The sequence below is a fragment of the Mirounga angustirostris genome, unplaced genomic scaffold (assembly GCF_029215605.1).
Source record: "Mirounga angustirostris isolate CCGP_5_RB_7025 unplaced genomic scaffold, mMirAng1.0.hap1 SCAF_16, whole genome shotgun sequence".
NCBI classification, from domain to species: Eukaryota; Metazoa; Chordata; class Mammalia; order Carnivora; family Phocidae; genus Mirounga; species Mirounga angustirostris.
The window spans coordinates 56,264,287-56,280,774 of record NW_026991724.1 but is presented as its reverse complement, the minus strand read 5'-3'; the positions used below and the strand labels follow the sequence as shown (position 1 = coordinate 56,280,774).

The window sequence follows — 16,488 nt, the reverse complement described above, 5'->3', positions numbered from 1 at the left end:
AGAAACGTTGCACTCAGATGGGGACACTGTATTTCTGAAATGCTCATTGGATTCCAAGGAGGGACAAATCTTATCCATTTCAATCCTAACTAGTTATCCTGGCTTGAGAGAGTAAATTTGGGAGATCCAAAGGCCAAAGTTTTCTTGGCCCCAGGCTCCCTCTTCCACCAGACCCAAGAATCTGGACCTTGCCCTCTCTCCTGGAGCCCTCCTCCCCAGCAATAAAGCAAGCACAGTTTTTCTTTTATCTTTATATTGATGTAAAAAAAAAACCAAAACCATTATGGATGTGGGAGTGAGGAAACGGACAAGTCTTCCCTCTGTGGTTGACAGCGGGGACTGATGGGAATCAGAAGCTCCAGGGAATTTAAAAAAAAAATAAAATATATATTTATACATTTATATATATGACGTTACGCGTGTGAGTCCCGGAGAAGCAGGAAGCAGCTACAAGAAGGAACGAGCATGCAGAAACACACGTGTGTGTGTGTTTGTGTGTGTACCACACTCAAGCAATGCAATTCAATTCTTCTGACTATGGCAACAGCAATCCCCACCTACCCAACCCAACCACCCCCCCAGAAAAAGACGTTGAAAAGAAACTTCCCTTTTAGAAGAGGGCCACCCAGTACATTTTGCCCTCGTGACCAGGAAAAGGAAAAAAAAAAACAAAGAAACAGAAAACAAACAACCAAACAAACCCAGGCTCACATTGCCTTTAAGGCTGGCAGTGGCCAACCTCTTCTCCCAGCAAAGGCAGTCCATGCTGTTTTTAACAGAGGCGGGAGGGCCACATCCCTGCCCCTATAAATACTTCAGACAGTTGTCCTTAAGACCATGCAGTTCTTTGCTAGCCACTTTTTCGATAACCCAGACAGCACTTGGGATGGAAAGCATTCACCCTTTACTTCCTTTAAGATGACCTCCAGGCAGTGGAATTTTAGTAAGCCTGGCAAAAATTCTGGTCAGTAAGCCTGGCAAAAGTTCTGGAGCCAATCTCAGGTGAGGCTGGGGGCCGGGCAGGGCCTGGGGACCCAAGGCCTGTGCTTTAAGCCTCATGCCCGTTGGAGATCACTGGCCTCCAGAGATTAAAGGGGACATGTGCTGTACACCGCCCTCCACTGGGAGAAAGGGAGCCCCATCCCTAGCTACCCACCCCCACCCCCACAAACACACATGTACACACCAACTAAGGCACAGCCAGGGCAGGCAGGCATGCTTTGGCAATGAGGCCCCTCGGGAGGCCCAGGGTATGAACAGCTGCAAAGAGGGGGGTGGGACGCGGAGCTCAGCACCTTTGGAGGTGGGGGGACAGTGGAGTGGTGGCAGAGAAGAAAGAAGTCTCAGAGCTCCCAAGGAAATCGGAAGAAAGAAACCAGGACAGAGATGGCCAGGATACAGGCAGATGAGAAAACAAACAAGAGGACCAGAATAGAGCCGAGAAACAAACAGGTAGGAAAGAAGAGGTGAAAACAGAAAGAGGCAAACAGGCAAAACAGGATGTGGGCAACCCAACAAAACAGGAAGGAAAGGCGAGAGCAACAGGAGAGAGGAGGCAGGAGCTAAAGGAACAGAGAGACGAGCAGGATGAATCGGGGAGGAAATGAGAAAGGTAGGAGAGAGGGAGCCAGGAAGAGCAAATGAGGGCGTGGGAAAGAAACCTCTGCGGACAAGAGGGAATTGAGAGCTCCCGTCGCCGTCGCCGGAGCCTCAGACCCTAACGAAAACCAGGCGGGCCGAGTACACCAGGTCAGCCAAGTAAGCCAGCAGGTTGATGGCCGTCAAGATGGCCACGGCCAGTCGGCAGTCCCAGGCGCACACGTAGTAGGTGTGACGGGCGCTGCAGCTCGCGTCCCATGACCGACGGGGCTGGCCGCCGTGCTTCTCGCTGAACTGGTAGAGCGGCCAGAGAACAATAGCAGTGGCGTACAGAAGGACAGAGAGCAGGGCCAGGCCCGACAGGAAACTGGGGAAGGAGATGGGCAGCATGTTGGTGCATTCGCCCAGGTTCAGCAGGATGGCCACGGCCGCCAGGATGAAGCAGATGGAGTACACGGCCACACACCACTCCAGGGCCGGCTGGTGCTGGTACAGGGAGGGGCTGCTGATGAAGGCGAAGATGATGCAGGCCACGAAGGTCTCCAGCACCTTGAGCAGCCCGGGCACGGTGGCCATGTAGCCGGTGATCTCCCCGGGGCGGGCCCGGGTCCAGGCCACTTCGGTGGCGTAAGCCACGCAAGCGATGCAAGAGAAGGCGGTGGCGGCGATGGCGTGGTCCCGGGAGCGGCCGTGAGGCAGGAACTGGACGTAGGTGGTGGGGTAGATGATGGAGGCCGACAGGCAGAAGAGGGCAGCGTAGCACGCATAGGTGATGGGGAAGTTTCTCCAGGACAGGGGGAAGCGGGACTGGAGCCCGCATAACTCGACCACGAGGATGATGAGGGTCACAGAGAAGCAGAAGCACCAAGTGAACATGGACCAGTTACCCATGATCCCGGTCCAAGCACCCACACTGGCCACCAGGGAGAAGGCCACACAGGTGCAGAGCAGCTGCAGCAGGCGGAGGAGGCCCAGGGGCTGGGTCAGCGCCCGAGGGGACCCCACGATGGCTGGGGAGCCCAGGCCTGAGGATGACGACATGGTGGTCGTGACGGTCGTGCGGGTCACCGTCACCGGCATGGCTGGGAAGAAGGGAAAGGAAGTGTCCGCCAACGGTTCCGCACGTGGGAGTCCAGGCCCTCAGCCCTTCCTCCCCCGGGAACAAAGTGACCTGGACTCTAGCTGGGGGTGGAAACCCAGGGTGCAGGCTTTTCAGTTTTCAAAGTGGGACAGTTGCAGGCCTATGGGGATGAGTTGGTTACCGAGGTCCTAGCCCCCTCCTCCCTCTGGACTCGGGTTTTCTACCTCTCGTGTCAGAACCCAAGAGTCTAGGCCGTCTTTCTCCTTTCCTCTCTCTGCAACCCAACAACTACAAAACCATCTATCTTTCTTCCCACCCGGGGCACTCAAAGCTGCCCTCATTCCCCTAGGGACTCAGCTACCCAGCCACTCAGGACTCTGCTCTAAAACCTCCCAGACCATGGTCAGAATGAGAGGCCCCGCTTCGTGAGCTCTACCTGCTCCCTCTGGCTACCAGGGGCTCTGCACCCCTGGCTCCTGCATCCACCTGCATTTCCAGCCTCCAGACATTCAAGAGTCCAACCTCCAAGTGGGAACGTTCTCAGGGACCCACATGTGATCAGAGCTTCCAACCTCCCAGCCTATCTCTGGAACTGGGTCTGAACTCTCGGGAACACGCCCTCTCATGCCCACCCCCCACCTCAGAGATCAAGGGTCTGTGCCCTCCATCTGAATCCCACCTGGGATTTGGTTCTGGACTACTGCCCCCAAGGACACTGAGCTTCCTCCTGCCTATGCCCCTCCCCCACATGGAGCCCAACCTCCAAGTTCCCCAGCTTCCAAAAAACTCAGCGCTCCAGATTCTTGACTGTCCAGTGCCCCAGCCCCTTCCACTTAAATCTCCAGGCCTCTCACGTCAGATTACATAGCTTCAGACCTCAGGACTCTGGGTCCTCAGCCTTGAGTTCACCAGACACCTGTATTCCGGGAAATCAGCTTCTTTCTTCTGTCCCTCCAGAACCTACAACTTCTACCTCCTTGTCCTAAAGACCCTCAGGGATAGAGGGCCCAGCCTCTTGGGGACCAGGTGTCCAAATCCTCCCTCAGGCCCTAGGACATCTAATCTCTCAGCTGCCACCCCTAAAAGGCTCAGAAGGCCTTTCTTAGCGGCAGGGAAATAAAACTTCCTCCTTCCAGGATCAGGCACAGGAGGGCCTAGAGGACAGCAGAACAGGCTCTAACCTTGCCCAGCTGTCCCTGCAAGAGGCCCTGAGGACCCAGGAGCCCAGTTCCTCGACACACTTCTTTCCCAGGTACACAGGTCCAGGTCCCCAGATGTTCGTCCCTCTGACACAAAAGTCTAGGTGGGAAGCTCCCTCCTCCCTCAGACCCAGGAGTCCGGGCCCCCAGCCCCTCTTCCCTCTGACACGGAGTTCAGGCTCACTCACCTGCGGTCTTTGCCGAGAACCCCGACCGAGAAAGATCCGGCTCTGGAGGTGGATTAAGTCCGACACCTGGAAAAGGCTAGTCAGAACACAGGAGGGAGGGAGAGAGAGTCAGCGTCCAACTCGGCCCCGGCTCCGCCCTACGGGGACCCAGGCCACCAGCCCGCCCAACGCGGGGACTCGCCCAGAACTCGCGGCCAGGCTCTGCAGCCCGGGCGCCCTCCCAGCGGGGGCGGGGATTTGGCCGCGAGCCTGAGAGGTCCCGGAGGTGACCCCAGGGAAGCCCAGCCCCTTCTTCCTCCCCAGTCCCCAAACGGCGGGGGCAGGAATGGAGGGAACCCGGTAAAAGTGCACGCCCTGCGGGCCGGCGTGGGTGTGAGTGATCTTAACCCTGCCCAAGCCCAAGAAAGCCGCGGGGCCGGCGGGCGGGAGGGCCCTGGGCGGCGGCTGCGGGGGCGGACGGCCAGGCCGGGCGCAGCGTCTCCGGGCCTTATAAGGGCTTCAAGTCATCCCAGCCATCAGGAATGTGGCGGGACCGGGGGGGGGGGGAGGGGGCGGGGCTAGGGCCTCCGCCCCGCGCGGGCCTCCGGGAGGGCCCGCCCCACTCGTGGATTTCCGGAGAGGAGGGTCCACCTAGGACGAGAGGCCTGAAGCCTGGATTTCAGGGTCCTTCTGGGTCCCTAGAGCAGGGGCTGGGAGCCTGGACCCCAAGAGGGTCTCTGGGAGACGAGTGGCTAGGAAGCCGGACCCCTGGGTTTGCGCAGCGGAACCCCCCCGACCCCCTCGAAGCAGGAAACTGCGATGTTGGAATCCAGTCCAGAGATTAGTAGCCACACCTCCCGCCACCCCTCGGAAGTCAGGTCCCTGGGCGAAGGCTGGGCCTCCCGGGCCACCTGGGAGGTGCTACGCGGGACTCGGCCACCTCCTCCCCCCACACGCCCTTTGAAAACCCGTTAGGAGGAAGTCGGGACCGGCCTACACTCTGGCGTTCTAGAAAGCGGGTACTGCTGGGTCCCAAGCAGGGAAGGAGGAAGAGCGCGAGCCACAACTCCAGAAGTGCCTCAAGGAAGGAGGTGGGTAGCTCAGGGACCACCCGGAGGGGAGGGGTCCATCTCCTTCCGCCCGGCTTCCGGCCGCCCCCTGAGATCAGAACTCAGGAATGCACAGCCAAAGACAGCCGGAGAGGGGACACACCGCTCCGGCTTCTCCGCGCTGCTTAAGGGCTCCCCCGGCCACGCCCATCCCCTCTCGCCACCTCCACGCCAAACACCACACCCCATCACTCAGGCTGAGAATCGCGTCCCTAAACCCCAGCCTCCACTCTCAGCAACCCAAGGACGCTGGCCTCAGCCTTGGCTTCTCTCCGCCCAGGACACCAGCCTCCCAGTCCTCGCTTTTTGGCCTCTGGGGCCCAAAGTTCGAATTCTGTCCCCGGAATGAAGGGGTGGGGAGCGGGGAAGGCCACTCTCTTTCCCAAACCCAAACTCCCAACTCCAAGCTCCTCCCCTCCTGAAGACCTTCTTCTACTAGGTATCAGCCCCTTTCAACCAGAGCACAGAGGGGTTCCCATCCCTCTCAAACCCAGGAGCCCAGACACCCAGGTCCCTCCTCCCTCAGACCCAGGAGTCCAGGCCCCCAGCCCCTCCTCCCTCAGACCCAGGACTCAGAGCCCCAGCCCCTCCTCCCTCAGACCCGGGAGTCCAGACTCCCAGCCCCTCCTCCCTCAGACGCGCAGGATTCAGGACCCCCGTTCCCCTCCTCTTTCAGATGGATGACCTGTATGAGTGCAGGTCTCAAGCCCTGTCCTCTCCAGAACCCGACTCCTGCTCCATGCCCTAGTCTTTCTAGAGAGTCAGACACTTCCGACCCCAGCCCTTCCCACCCTGTGCACCCAGGAATCCTGACCGCGGCTTCCACGCCGGGGATTCCGCAGCCTCACCTCTCCCGCAGGCGGCTGCTGCCGAGCAGAGGCGGCAGCTGCAGACTGTAAGGGTTTGCTTACTGGGTGGGGTCAGCGGGCTGGGGCGGGGCCGGGGGCGGGGCCGGGGGCGGGGCCGGGGACCCGGCGGGAGCGCGGGTTTCGGGCTGAGATAGGGACTCCCCGAGCCGGGGTATCCCAGCCCCACCCCCGAGGCGGGGCCAAGAAAAGACCACGCCCCTCCCCGGATACAATGGACCGAGCCTCCCCAGCCAAGCCAGTGGTGGGGGTGGAGGGCTGAGGTCACTGTTGCCGTGGTGACAAAACAGGAAGACACAACAGCTGGCGGTGTGGAGGCTCCTGGGGGCTGCCCTCCCCGACTCGGCCCTCGCGCAGTCTCCAGGCGCGGCCCGAGAAGGCCGTTGCCATGGCAACCCCTCTGTTTAGCGTCTGTTTAGGACGGAGCCCCCCGCCCAGGTCCCCCACCCCAGTCTCACCTCACTCAATCCTCCCTCTCCCTTCCGGCCCCCTCCCCTCCCCGTCTGCTCCAGCCCCGCTCTTCCAGGACGCATGAAATCTTGGACATCTGGGTGGCAGCCGGTTGGGAGACTAGGCCTCTCAGTTTAATGGGGTCTGTGGGCTAGGGTCTCTGAAAGGCGAAATAGTTGAGGCTGCTGATCTCTAGGCTTTAAGGGGTTTCTGCGCTGAGGTCCCCGACTCCTGGGTCCCCAAATCTTCATTTATACTGGGACTCGCGGTGTTAGGGATTGGTGGGCGGGACTCCTGGGTCCCAGATGTCACAGTCGATGGGGGCAGGGGAAGGGCTGTTGATCGCAAAACGCCTGGATCTAGGGCGGTGGGAGTCGGAGGCACGGACTCCCAGGTTCCAAATGACGCCTAGGCTGGAGGCCCAGATTCTTGGCGCAAAAAGCCATCAAAGCTCAGACTCCTGGGTTTTCATCCGCTCAGATGTGGGCGCAAGCCGAGCCTCCTAGGTCTGGAACGGAGAGATATTTTGGCCTGCATTCCTGGTTCCCGGATTGAGGGAGGGGCTCAGGAGCTCGATGAGGACCGGGCTGGGAGGCAGGGGGCTTCAGATTCCTGGTTTCTGCAAAAAGGGAGGGGCCCGAGTCGCCGGTCTGCCCGAGGCCCACAACAGGGAGGGGCTGCGGGGTCCTTTCTTAGGGCGACTCGGGGGCCCTGAAACTGAGGGACGGAGTCCAGAAGCAAGCTGAAGCTGAAGGTCGGGATGCCTGCCCGGGGTAGGGGCGGGGACCGGGACGCCTGGGTCCCTCCCTGCTGGCCCTGCTCACTCACCGCGCTCTGCAGTCGTCCCCGGTGCGGCCTTGCTGGCGGCTGCCTCTGGGCGGGGCCTGGTGGCGGCTGCGGACGCTCCGCGACGCTGAGCTAACGGGGCGCTGCTGGGTGCCTTCCAGGAGGACAACTAAGGAGGCTTTGAGACCCAGCCCTAGGGTGGAAGGCGCGCGAGTCGCGACGGGGTGGGGTGGTGGGAAGGGGTCCGGGAGCCTGTCTAGCAGGCTGCGTGCCCTACGGAGGTGGGAGGGGCTGGGGGGCCTAGAATCGGTGAGCTCGGCAGTATGGGGGGGGCATGGGGGGGAGGGATGAGGAGCGTGCCTGCCCACTTTTGTGCCCCCGCAAAGGGGATAGGCACAGACCCTCTCTGTCATTTCTGTGCTCTGCATAGGGGAGGGGGTCTCCATGAGCCAGGCATCCCGGCCCTGCCTAAGGAGTCAGGACACCGTGCGAGTTGGAGGTTCTCCGGCGTGGTCCCCGGGTTCCACTCAGACACCTCCTTGGCCCCCAGTGCAGAGGCATCTCTCTCCCGCTTCCTGCCCCAGTCAGTCACCCTCTTTGACCCCCATAGCGGCACTCAGATACCCCAAATAGTCCAGGGGTAGCCTCCACCCACACAATTTACTATGTTGTACTCTCTGGTGGAAATGTTTTTCTTTAGGCACGAAAAGTCCAAAACAGCAGAGTTCAGGGTAGCAGGAAGAGGAAGCAAATATTGAAAGAATGAGTCACTGGGTGTGATCTTGAGAAGTGATACCTTAGGGTTCCTGGGTATGTAATCTGGCACCATGCATGTGCCCCTGGTTCGGAGTGTTTGCCCATCCTGTAGGACGGCCCCCAACACCAAGGATGTTGTCTCCAACCTGGCACTGTAATGCACTCTCAAACAGGCTATACCTCTGTTTTATGAAGCTCACTGCTTTGGGGGGATGGGGTACATGGGCCTGCCCACCCACTTCCTAATAAATGGAATTCCTTGATCAGAAGCAATATTGTGTGGGTCAACATGATGGTGAATAGGGCCATTCAGTGGGTACACAGATGCTGCTGTTGGTGGGAGTGGGTAAGGAAAGGAAAGCAAATAAAACCCAGATTTAATTATTCCAGGGAGGAAAAAGTCATTGCTCAATTCATGATGGTGGGAGCCCAACATAATTCTCAGGTGACCAGGTGTTTGGCTGGTGTCCCTAGGAAACCTACCACGCTAGGGGCTCAGCGCTGCTCAAGGAAGCACTTTACTTAGTATTACTGATTTATTACAAAGGATGCAACTCCAGAACAGCCAAATAGAAGAGACACATAGGGCAAAGTATGGAAGGAGAGATGGAGAGCGTCCATGTGGAAATACCACCTCCCAGCACCCTGATGCATTTACCAACCTGTTTAGGAATTTTATGGAAGTTCCATTACATGGGATGGTTGATTAAATCATGGGCTATCCATGATCAAGCTCAATCTCCTCCAGGGAGGTCAGGGCTTAGGGCTGAAAATTCCAACCTTCCAATCACAGGATTGGTTTCTCTGGCAGTCAGCCCCCATCCTGAGCCACCTAGGGGCTCCCCGTGACTCATCTCATTAGCATAAACTCAGGTAGGATTGAAAGGGGCTTATATTGAATAAAAGATTCTCCTCTCACCCCAACCACTCAGGAATTACAAGGGTTGGGAATGCCTGGGTGGCTCAGTCGGTTGAGCGTCTGCCTTCAGCTCAGGTCATGATCCCAGGGGCCTGGGATCGAGTCCCACATCGGGCTCCCTGCTCAGCGGGGAGTCTGCTTCTCCCTCTGCTGCTCCCCGTGCTTGTGCTCTCTGTTTCTCTCTCTATCTGACAAATAAATAAATAAAATATTTTTTTAAAAAAAGGAATTACAAGGGTTTTAGGGAGCTCTGTTCCATCAATATCACATGGATCTTTCCATACATACTCCAGGTCCATCTGAAACTTGCATTCATTCATCAACAAATATTTATGAGTGAGCACAAAGCAGGCTAAGGAATACCTCCTCTCATGGAGATTTTATCTCATTTGTTAGTGGCAAAGGGCTTGAGATGCAGTAACTTCATCTGAATGGGATATTCCCACTGTCATCAGACTACCTGATTCTCAGGTAACTTCCTTGAGGCGACAGGCTCCCGATTTTCATGGTGTTTATCTCCCATGCTCTGGCATGTGTGTGTCTTAATAAGACATACAGTATATCTATCTGCTCCGTCCTGCTTTTCAGGTCTTATCTTCTCAGGTGTTATCAGCATTAGATCATATATGTGGTTCAAGTATCTTAAAAAAATAGAGAATTAGTGTAACCCCAGGGGAAGGTAAGACAATATTGCTGTTTACCTGTGTTACTGTTCTCGGGCTGCAGTAACAATCGTCACAATCCCGGTGATTCAGAACACAGAAATTTATTCTCTCGCCATCCTGGAGGCCAGAAATCTGAAATCGAATTATCAGCAGGGCCTCACTTACTCTGAAGGCTCTAAGGAAGAATGGGTTCCTTGCTTCTTCCAGCTTCTTGTAACTGTGGGTTCCTTGTCTTGTGGCCTCATCACTCAGGTGTCTACCCCCTGTTGTTATGCACCTTCTCTTCTCCTCTTCAGTCTGTCTCAAATATTCCCATCCACCCCTTATTAGGATATTAGGACATTTACCATAACCCAGGATGATCTCCTCTCCGCAAGATCCCTAAGTTCATCATCACATCAGCAAAGACCCTTTTCCTAAATAAGACAGCATTTATAGGTTCCAGAGATTTGGATGTGGACATATCTCTGGGGCTACTATTTAGCTACTACACCATCCCTAATGAAAGCAAACTGCATCTAGTTCCTCTGTCTATTGTGATAGAGATAAATGGATTGGCCATTCTAGATGCCACGGGCTGGGTTGATTTCATCCAGCAGGGAGTTCGCACCTGGAATAGCAGCTGCAATTGGAGTTACCCTGCTGGTGTCCCGTATACCCAGCTGTGAACCTTGTGGAAGTGGGGAAGAACGAGGGGCATTAGGGTCCTGTGTGTCCAGATCTCAGTTTTCCCCAGAGAGGTTGGGTTTCTTGAGATGATGGAAACCCATGACTCCGGCACCATACAGGCGGGAGACTCCTAGATGCTGGCTCTCAGTCACCACTACCCTGCTCCAGCTCCTCCCTGCTCAAAGCCTCAGAAACCCTTGCTTTAAGTCCTGTGGAAGTATTCCACAATCAGCAAATCAAATTCCCCTATCAAAGCAACTTCAGCCTCTTCTTCTCCTTCTTCTTCTCCTCCTCCTCCTCCTTCTTCTTCTCCTCCTCCTCCTCCTTCTTCTTCTCCTCCTCATTCTCTCTCTTTTTTTTTTAAGTGGGCTCTACACTCAACGTTAGAGTTGATGCTAAGAGAGAGTTTATGCTAATGGGCTTGAACTCACAACCTTGAGATCGAGAATCACAGGCTGTACCCACTGAGGCAGTCAGGCACCCCAAAGCAACTTCTTTAAGTGTTTTTCTCTTGCCTTCAATGAAACAAATACACCCCTGGAGCACCTGAGTGGCTCAGTTGGTTAAGCATCTGCCTTCAGCTCAGGTCATGATCCCGGGGTCCCAGGATGGAGCCCCACATAGGGCTCCCTGCTCAGTGGGGAGTCTGCTTCTCCCTCTCCCTCTGCCCTTCTTCCTGCCCCCCATGCTCTCTCTCTCTCTCAAATAAATAAATTAAATAAATAAAATCTTAAAAAAGAGAGAGAGAGAAACAAAGTCCGCCTGCCCCCCAGCCTGTTCTCTGGCCATACCACCTTTTTGTCACATCTACTGACCTCCCGGTCACTTGCCCTCATTTTCCACATGGTTTTCTGACATTCTCTAAAGAGCTTCCCATGAGCAGGTCATAGGTGGGCTGGGGGACATTGATTTCCTCAGCCCTCAGAGTGGCCTGATTGCCTCTGTCTATGGCAGGCTTATCTGTTTACCTCAATGAGCTGTAAAAATATCATCGTGTTTCTATTTTCCACATGATGGGAAGGCCTTTGGGAGGCACCTAGAGGAGATGCAGCGTTGATGGTGCTCTCCACTCCATCATCTGCTCAGTTTTCCACGCCCCTCTGACCTCAACCATTCCTCCTTCTGCCTTGCTTTCTCAGGAGCCCCCACCATGACCTTTTCTTTTTTTTTTTTTCCACCATGACCTTTTCTTAACTTGATATGAACCCGCATCTGCCCACCCTCTCTTTCCTTTGGGTATGATTCCAGGGTCCATCATTTCAATAATACTCTTGTCATGTTAGGCATCTAACACTCCTTTGCCCTTCTGTCTTTGTTTTGTTTTGTTAAGATTTATTTATTTATTTATTTATTTATTTATTTATTTATTTATTTTAGAAAGGCAGGGAGGGGCAGAGGGAGAGGGAGAGAATCTCAAGGAGACTCCCCGCTGAGTTCAGAGCCCCACATGGGGCTCAATCTCAAGACCCTGAGATCATGACCTGAGCTGAAATCAAGAGTTGGACGCTTAACCAACTGAGCCACCCAGGCGCCCCTGCCCTTCTGTATTTGTAAGGCCCCAGTCTTGGAGAAGAACTAGCCCATCGATCAGGTTTCGTTTTGTTTTTCCAAGCTTATCCCTAAGCAACTGAGCGTTACTGAAGAAAGTCACCTTACAGTGCCGAATGTTTCCACCATGAATATGTGGTGGCCGAACCCTCCATGAGCTCTCAACATTGCCCACAGTCCCACTGCTATCACCTGGTCAACTCATCCTCGTTTCCATGGTGACCAGTGCACTATTTTTATCCTCTTCAATCTCGGACACACTTTCTGCCTCCAGCCCTCCCCCCTCCCATTCTCAGCCTATGACCTGCCTCCTTTATTTGAGAGATGATAGAAAACATCATCTGGGAAGTCCCCCAGTCTCCTAAAACCACAGACCTGACTCTATTTCCAGGACTACCTTCCTCTAACAAGTACAGAGTTGTTCTTTTTACCTCATGCCAATCCTTCTTAGCTTCGTGATTTTTATTTTTATTTATTTTTTTTTTAAAGATTTTATTTATTTGACAGAGAGAGACACAGTGAGAGGGGGAACACTAGCAGGGGGAGTGGGAGAGGGAGAAGCAGGCTCCCCGCGGAGCAGGGAGCCCGATGCGGGGCTCGATCCCAGGACCCCGAGATCATGACCTGAGCCGAAGGCAGACGCTTAACGACTGAGCCACCCAGGCGCCCCGCTTTGTGATTTTTAAATACATCCTTCTCCTCATACCCTTGCTATTGCTATTACTATCCATCTTCTTTTTGGATAGTCAGTATCTCCCACTCAAAGAATCTTTCACTGACTTTTCAAAAAATGATAGTTATATTTAATTGTGGTAAAAGTGCACGTAACATAAAATTTACCTTTTAGATCATCTTTAAGTGTACAGTTCAGTGGCATTGGGTATAACCACGCTGTGACCATGTGAAGACGCAGAAAAGATGGCAGTCTACAAGCCAAGGAGAGGAACTTCAGAAAAAAAACAATCGCACATTGATCTGGGGTTTCTAACTTGCACAACTGTGAGGAAATGAACTTCTGTTTATTTCTGTAAATTCTGTAAATTTCTATATCACCCAGTCCATGGTACTTTCTTATGGACCCTCTCCCCCCCGCCCCAGCAAACTAATATGGATAACTGATGCTGTTGGTATCTCCTTCCAACCTGAAACACTGTCCTCTAGGATTACGTGGCACATCATTCTCCTGGTTTTCCTTTTGCCTCTTTGGGCTCCTTCTCTGACTCCTTTGTAAGCTCATGCTCCTTTGATACTAGAGTTCCTCAAAACTCTTCCTGAGCCCCTGCTCTTCTCATGACCCACTCTTGCTAGGGGATCCCATACACACCAGACTTCGGGTGGAACCAATGGGTAAACAACCCATGTACTAGTGAAGATCCTAGCTGAGCAAAGGCAAGATATCAGTGGCTGAAACAAGGGCTGACCAATAAAAACAATAATGTGAGCCATGTGTGCAATTTTAAATTTTCTAGTAGCCACATTAAAATGAAATAGAAGGAGGGGCGCCTGGGTGGCTCAGTTGGTTAAGCGACTGCCTTTGGCTCAGGTCATGATCCTGGAGTCCCTGGATCGAGTCCCGCACGGAGCAGGGAGCCTGCTTCTGCCTCTGACCCTCCCCCCTCTCATGTGCTCTCTCTCTCTCATTCTCTCTGTCTCAAATAAATAAAAATTAAAAAAAAATATTAAAAAAAAATGAAATAGAAGGAAAGGGTTAATCTTAACAACATATTTAATCCAATACATCAAAAATTTCAACATATGACACTAGCCACGTTTCCAATGTTCAACAGGCCCATGTGGCCAATGGCTGCCGTATTAGACAATACAGACCTACGCAAGATAATGATATATTTCTCTCTCTTCTAGCAGTCCAAGAGTTAGCAATCCAGGGTTGATATGATACCTCCACCGTCTCGAGGAACCATTCTCTCTTGTTGCTTCAACAAGGGCTTCTGTCTGGGATCCAGCATGTGATCCAGATCATACCCCTATGTTGGCATTGCCTCCAGCAGGAAGAGGGGAACAGGGAGAGGTTGGCATTCTTCCTTCTTTTCGAGGGTGTAATCCTGAAATTGCATTGTCCAGAACTTAGCTGCATGACCACGCGGAGCTATAAGGGAGACTGGGGGAATCTAGTCTTCAGCTGGGGAGACATATGTCCAGATAAACCTTCTATTACAGAGGAGAGAAATTGGGGAAAACTACTGATAGGAATAGACTACAACTCATAGAAATAGACTGCAACCCAGATCTGTGCGCTCCAGATGTGTGTTTCCAGGTGCCCCCGTGCCTCCCCGCGGATGACACAGAAGTCCAAACTCAACACATCTACAATGAACAGAAGACCTTTCCTCCAAAAAGGAGGAACACACAGCACACACCACCAGTGAGTATCGCCAGCCCTCATCCAGTTGCAGAAGGCAGAATGCTAAGTCATCACGGATCACCTCAGCCCCTACATCCAGGACACCCCTAAGTCCTGTCATGTTTGCTTCCTGTATTTCCTCTCAGATTCACCAACTTCTGTACATCTCTGTACTAGTCACATATTGCTGGATAATAAATTTCTCCAGAACTCAGTGTGGTTTTGTAATACTTTTTTTTTTTTTTGAGAGAGAGAGAGAGAGAGAGCGAGCGGGGGAGGAGCAGAGGGAGAGGAGAGAGAATCTTTTTTTTTTTTTAAAGATTTTATTTATTTGCGAGACAGAGAATGAGAGACAGAGAGCATGAGAGGGAGGAGGGTCAGAGGGAGAAGCAGACTCCCTGCCGAGCAGGGAGCCCGATGCGGGACTCGATCCCGGGACTCCAGGATCATGACCTGAGCCGAAGGCAGTCGCTCAACCAACTGAGCCACCCAGGCGCCCGAGAGAGAGAATCTTAAACAGACTCCATGTCCAGCATGGAGCCCGACTTGGAGCTCCATCCCAGGACCCTGAGATCATGACCTAAACCGAAACCAAGATTGAGGCGCTTTACCGACTCAGGCACCCGGGCACCTCAAAACTCAAGTGTTTTAAAGGAAGGAAATTCAGACACCCGCTACAACACAGATGAGCCTGGAGGACATTATGCTACATGAAATAAGCCGGACACAAAAGGGCAAATACTGTGTGATTCCACTTACATGAGACATCTCTAGTAGACAGAGGTATGGATACAGAAAGTGGAATAGTAATTACCAGGGGCTAGAGGCAGGGAGGAATGAGAGTGTTTAAGGGATACAGAGTTTTAGTGTGGGATGTTAAAAAGTTCTGGAAATGTGCAGTGGTGAAGGTTACACAACCATGAGAATGCAGCGGGTCCCGGCTGGCTCAGTGGGAAGAGTGTGCAACTCTTGATCTCAGGGTCATGAGTTTGAGCCCCACAGTGGGTGTAGAAATTACTTAAATAAACCAAAAAAAAAAAAGACTTACTTTTGAAGCCAAATACTTGAGTGAGTGTTGTGTTGGCACAAAGCTACATGAATAACACAATGGAACAGACTGGAGCTTTCAGAATAGAACAGGAGAAAGTGGAAAAAAGGAAGCACTCTGAACCCCCCCCCTTTTTTAAGGAATGTTTGAGTATTGCAGTGTGATTTGTAAGAAATCTATATTTAGTCCCTCCGATGACCAAACAGATATTTCTCCTATCATCCACAGTTCTGGATCACAACTCCTGAAAGCCTTGGGATTTCCTGTGATAAGAATGATAAATTATCTTTTGTTAATTAAAAGGAGATTTTGGGACCCCACCCAAGGGCGGGGGCTGGTGGCCAGGAGGACCAACCACGTGACTAGAGGGTTGGAATTTTCACTCCCCCTGACCTCTGGGGAGGGGAGAGGTTGCAGGTGGAATCAGCCAGTGGCCAATGAATCAGTCAATCATGCCTATGTAATGAAGCCTCCAAGAGCCCCGAAAGGACTGGGTGGATTCAGAGAGAGCTTCTGGTTTGGGGAGCGTGGGGGGACCTGGGAGAGTGGTGATCCAGAGAGCAGCACGGAAGCCCCACGCCCTTTCCCCACACCTGGCCCCATACATCTCTTCCATCTAGCTATTGATAAATATCCTTTAAAATATCCTTTGAACCTAAGTGTTCCCTGAGTTCTGGGAGCTGCTCTAGCAATTTAAAAGAACCTAAGGGGGGTGTCTGGGTGGCTCAGTTGGTTAAGCATCTGCTTTTGGCTCAGGTCATGATCCCAGGGTCCTGGGATCCAGCCCCGCATCAGGCTCATTGCTCAGCGGGGAGTCTGCTTCTCCCTCTGCCTGCCGCTCTGCCTACTTGTGCTCTCTCTGTGTGTCAAATAAATAAATAAAATCTTGTAAAAAATTAAAAGAATTGGGGCGCCTGGGTGGCTCAGTCGTTAAGCGTCTGCCTTCGGCTCAGGTCATGATTCCAGGGTCCTGGGATCGAGTCCCACATCGGGCTCCCTGCTCCGCGGGAAGCCTGCTTCTCCCTCTCCCACTCCCCTTGCTTGTGTTCCCTCTTTCGCTGTGTTTCTCTCTGTCAAATAAATAAAAAAATCTTTAAAAAAAAATTAAAAGAACCTAAGGAGGAGGTTGTTGGAACCTCCAATCTATAGCCATTGGTCAGAAGCACAGACAATGGGTTGGGGTGTTGCGGCGGGCATCTGTTGTGGGGGTGGGGGCAGTCTCTGTAGAACTGAGCCTTTAACTTGGGGGATCTGGTGCTATCTC

The 16,488-nt window shown here is 53.3% G+C and overlaps 1 protein-coding gene and 1 long non-coding RNA gene across 5 annotated transcripts; one reads left to right on the top strand and one right to left on the bottom strand.

The window, feature by feature from the left end:
- Nucleotides 1-236: 236 nt before the first annotated feature.
- Nucleotides 237-7,444, bottom strand: MYADM (myeloid associated differentiation marker). 4 transcript variants are annotated; one of them, XM_045892266.3, is made up of 3 exons: nt 7,300-7,444; nt 4,068-4,143; nt 237-2,681 (listed from the first exon to the last, which is right to left on the bottom strand). In XM_045892266.3, the coding sequence occupies exon 3, from the start codon at nt 2,677-2,679 to the stop codon at nt 1,711-1,713; it is 969 nt and encodes a 322-aa protein (XP_045748222.1). In that variant the 5' UTR covers nt 2,680-2,681; nt 4,068-4,143; nt 7,300-7,444; the 3' UTR covers nt 237-1,710. The 4 variants fall into 4 exon arrangements, with proteins under 4 accessions (XP_045748222.1, XP_045748221.1, XP_045748223.1 ...); XM_045892265.3 differs by lacking the exon at nt 7,300-7,444 and adding an exon at nt 6,004-6,042; XM_045892267.3 differs by lacking the exon at nt 7,300-7,444 and adding an exon at nt 5,970-5,988.
- On the top strand, nt 4,368-14,390 carry LOC123856156 (uncharacterized). Its single transcript, XR_010408259.1, has 2 exons — nt 4,368-4,439; nt 5,022-14,390. It is a non-coding gene; the product is annotated as an uncharacterized LOC123856156 (long non-coding RNA).
- The last annotated feature ends 2,098 nt before the right edge of the window (nt 14,391-16,488 follow it).

Coding starts and splice junctions, on each gene's coding strand:
- MYADM (XM_045892266.3), bottom strand. CDS start 2,679: ATGCCGGTGACGGTGACCCGCACGACCGTCACGACCACCATGTCGTCA.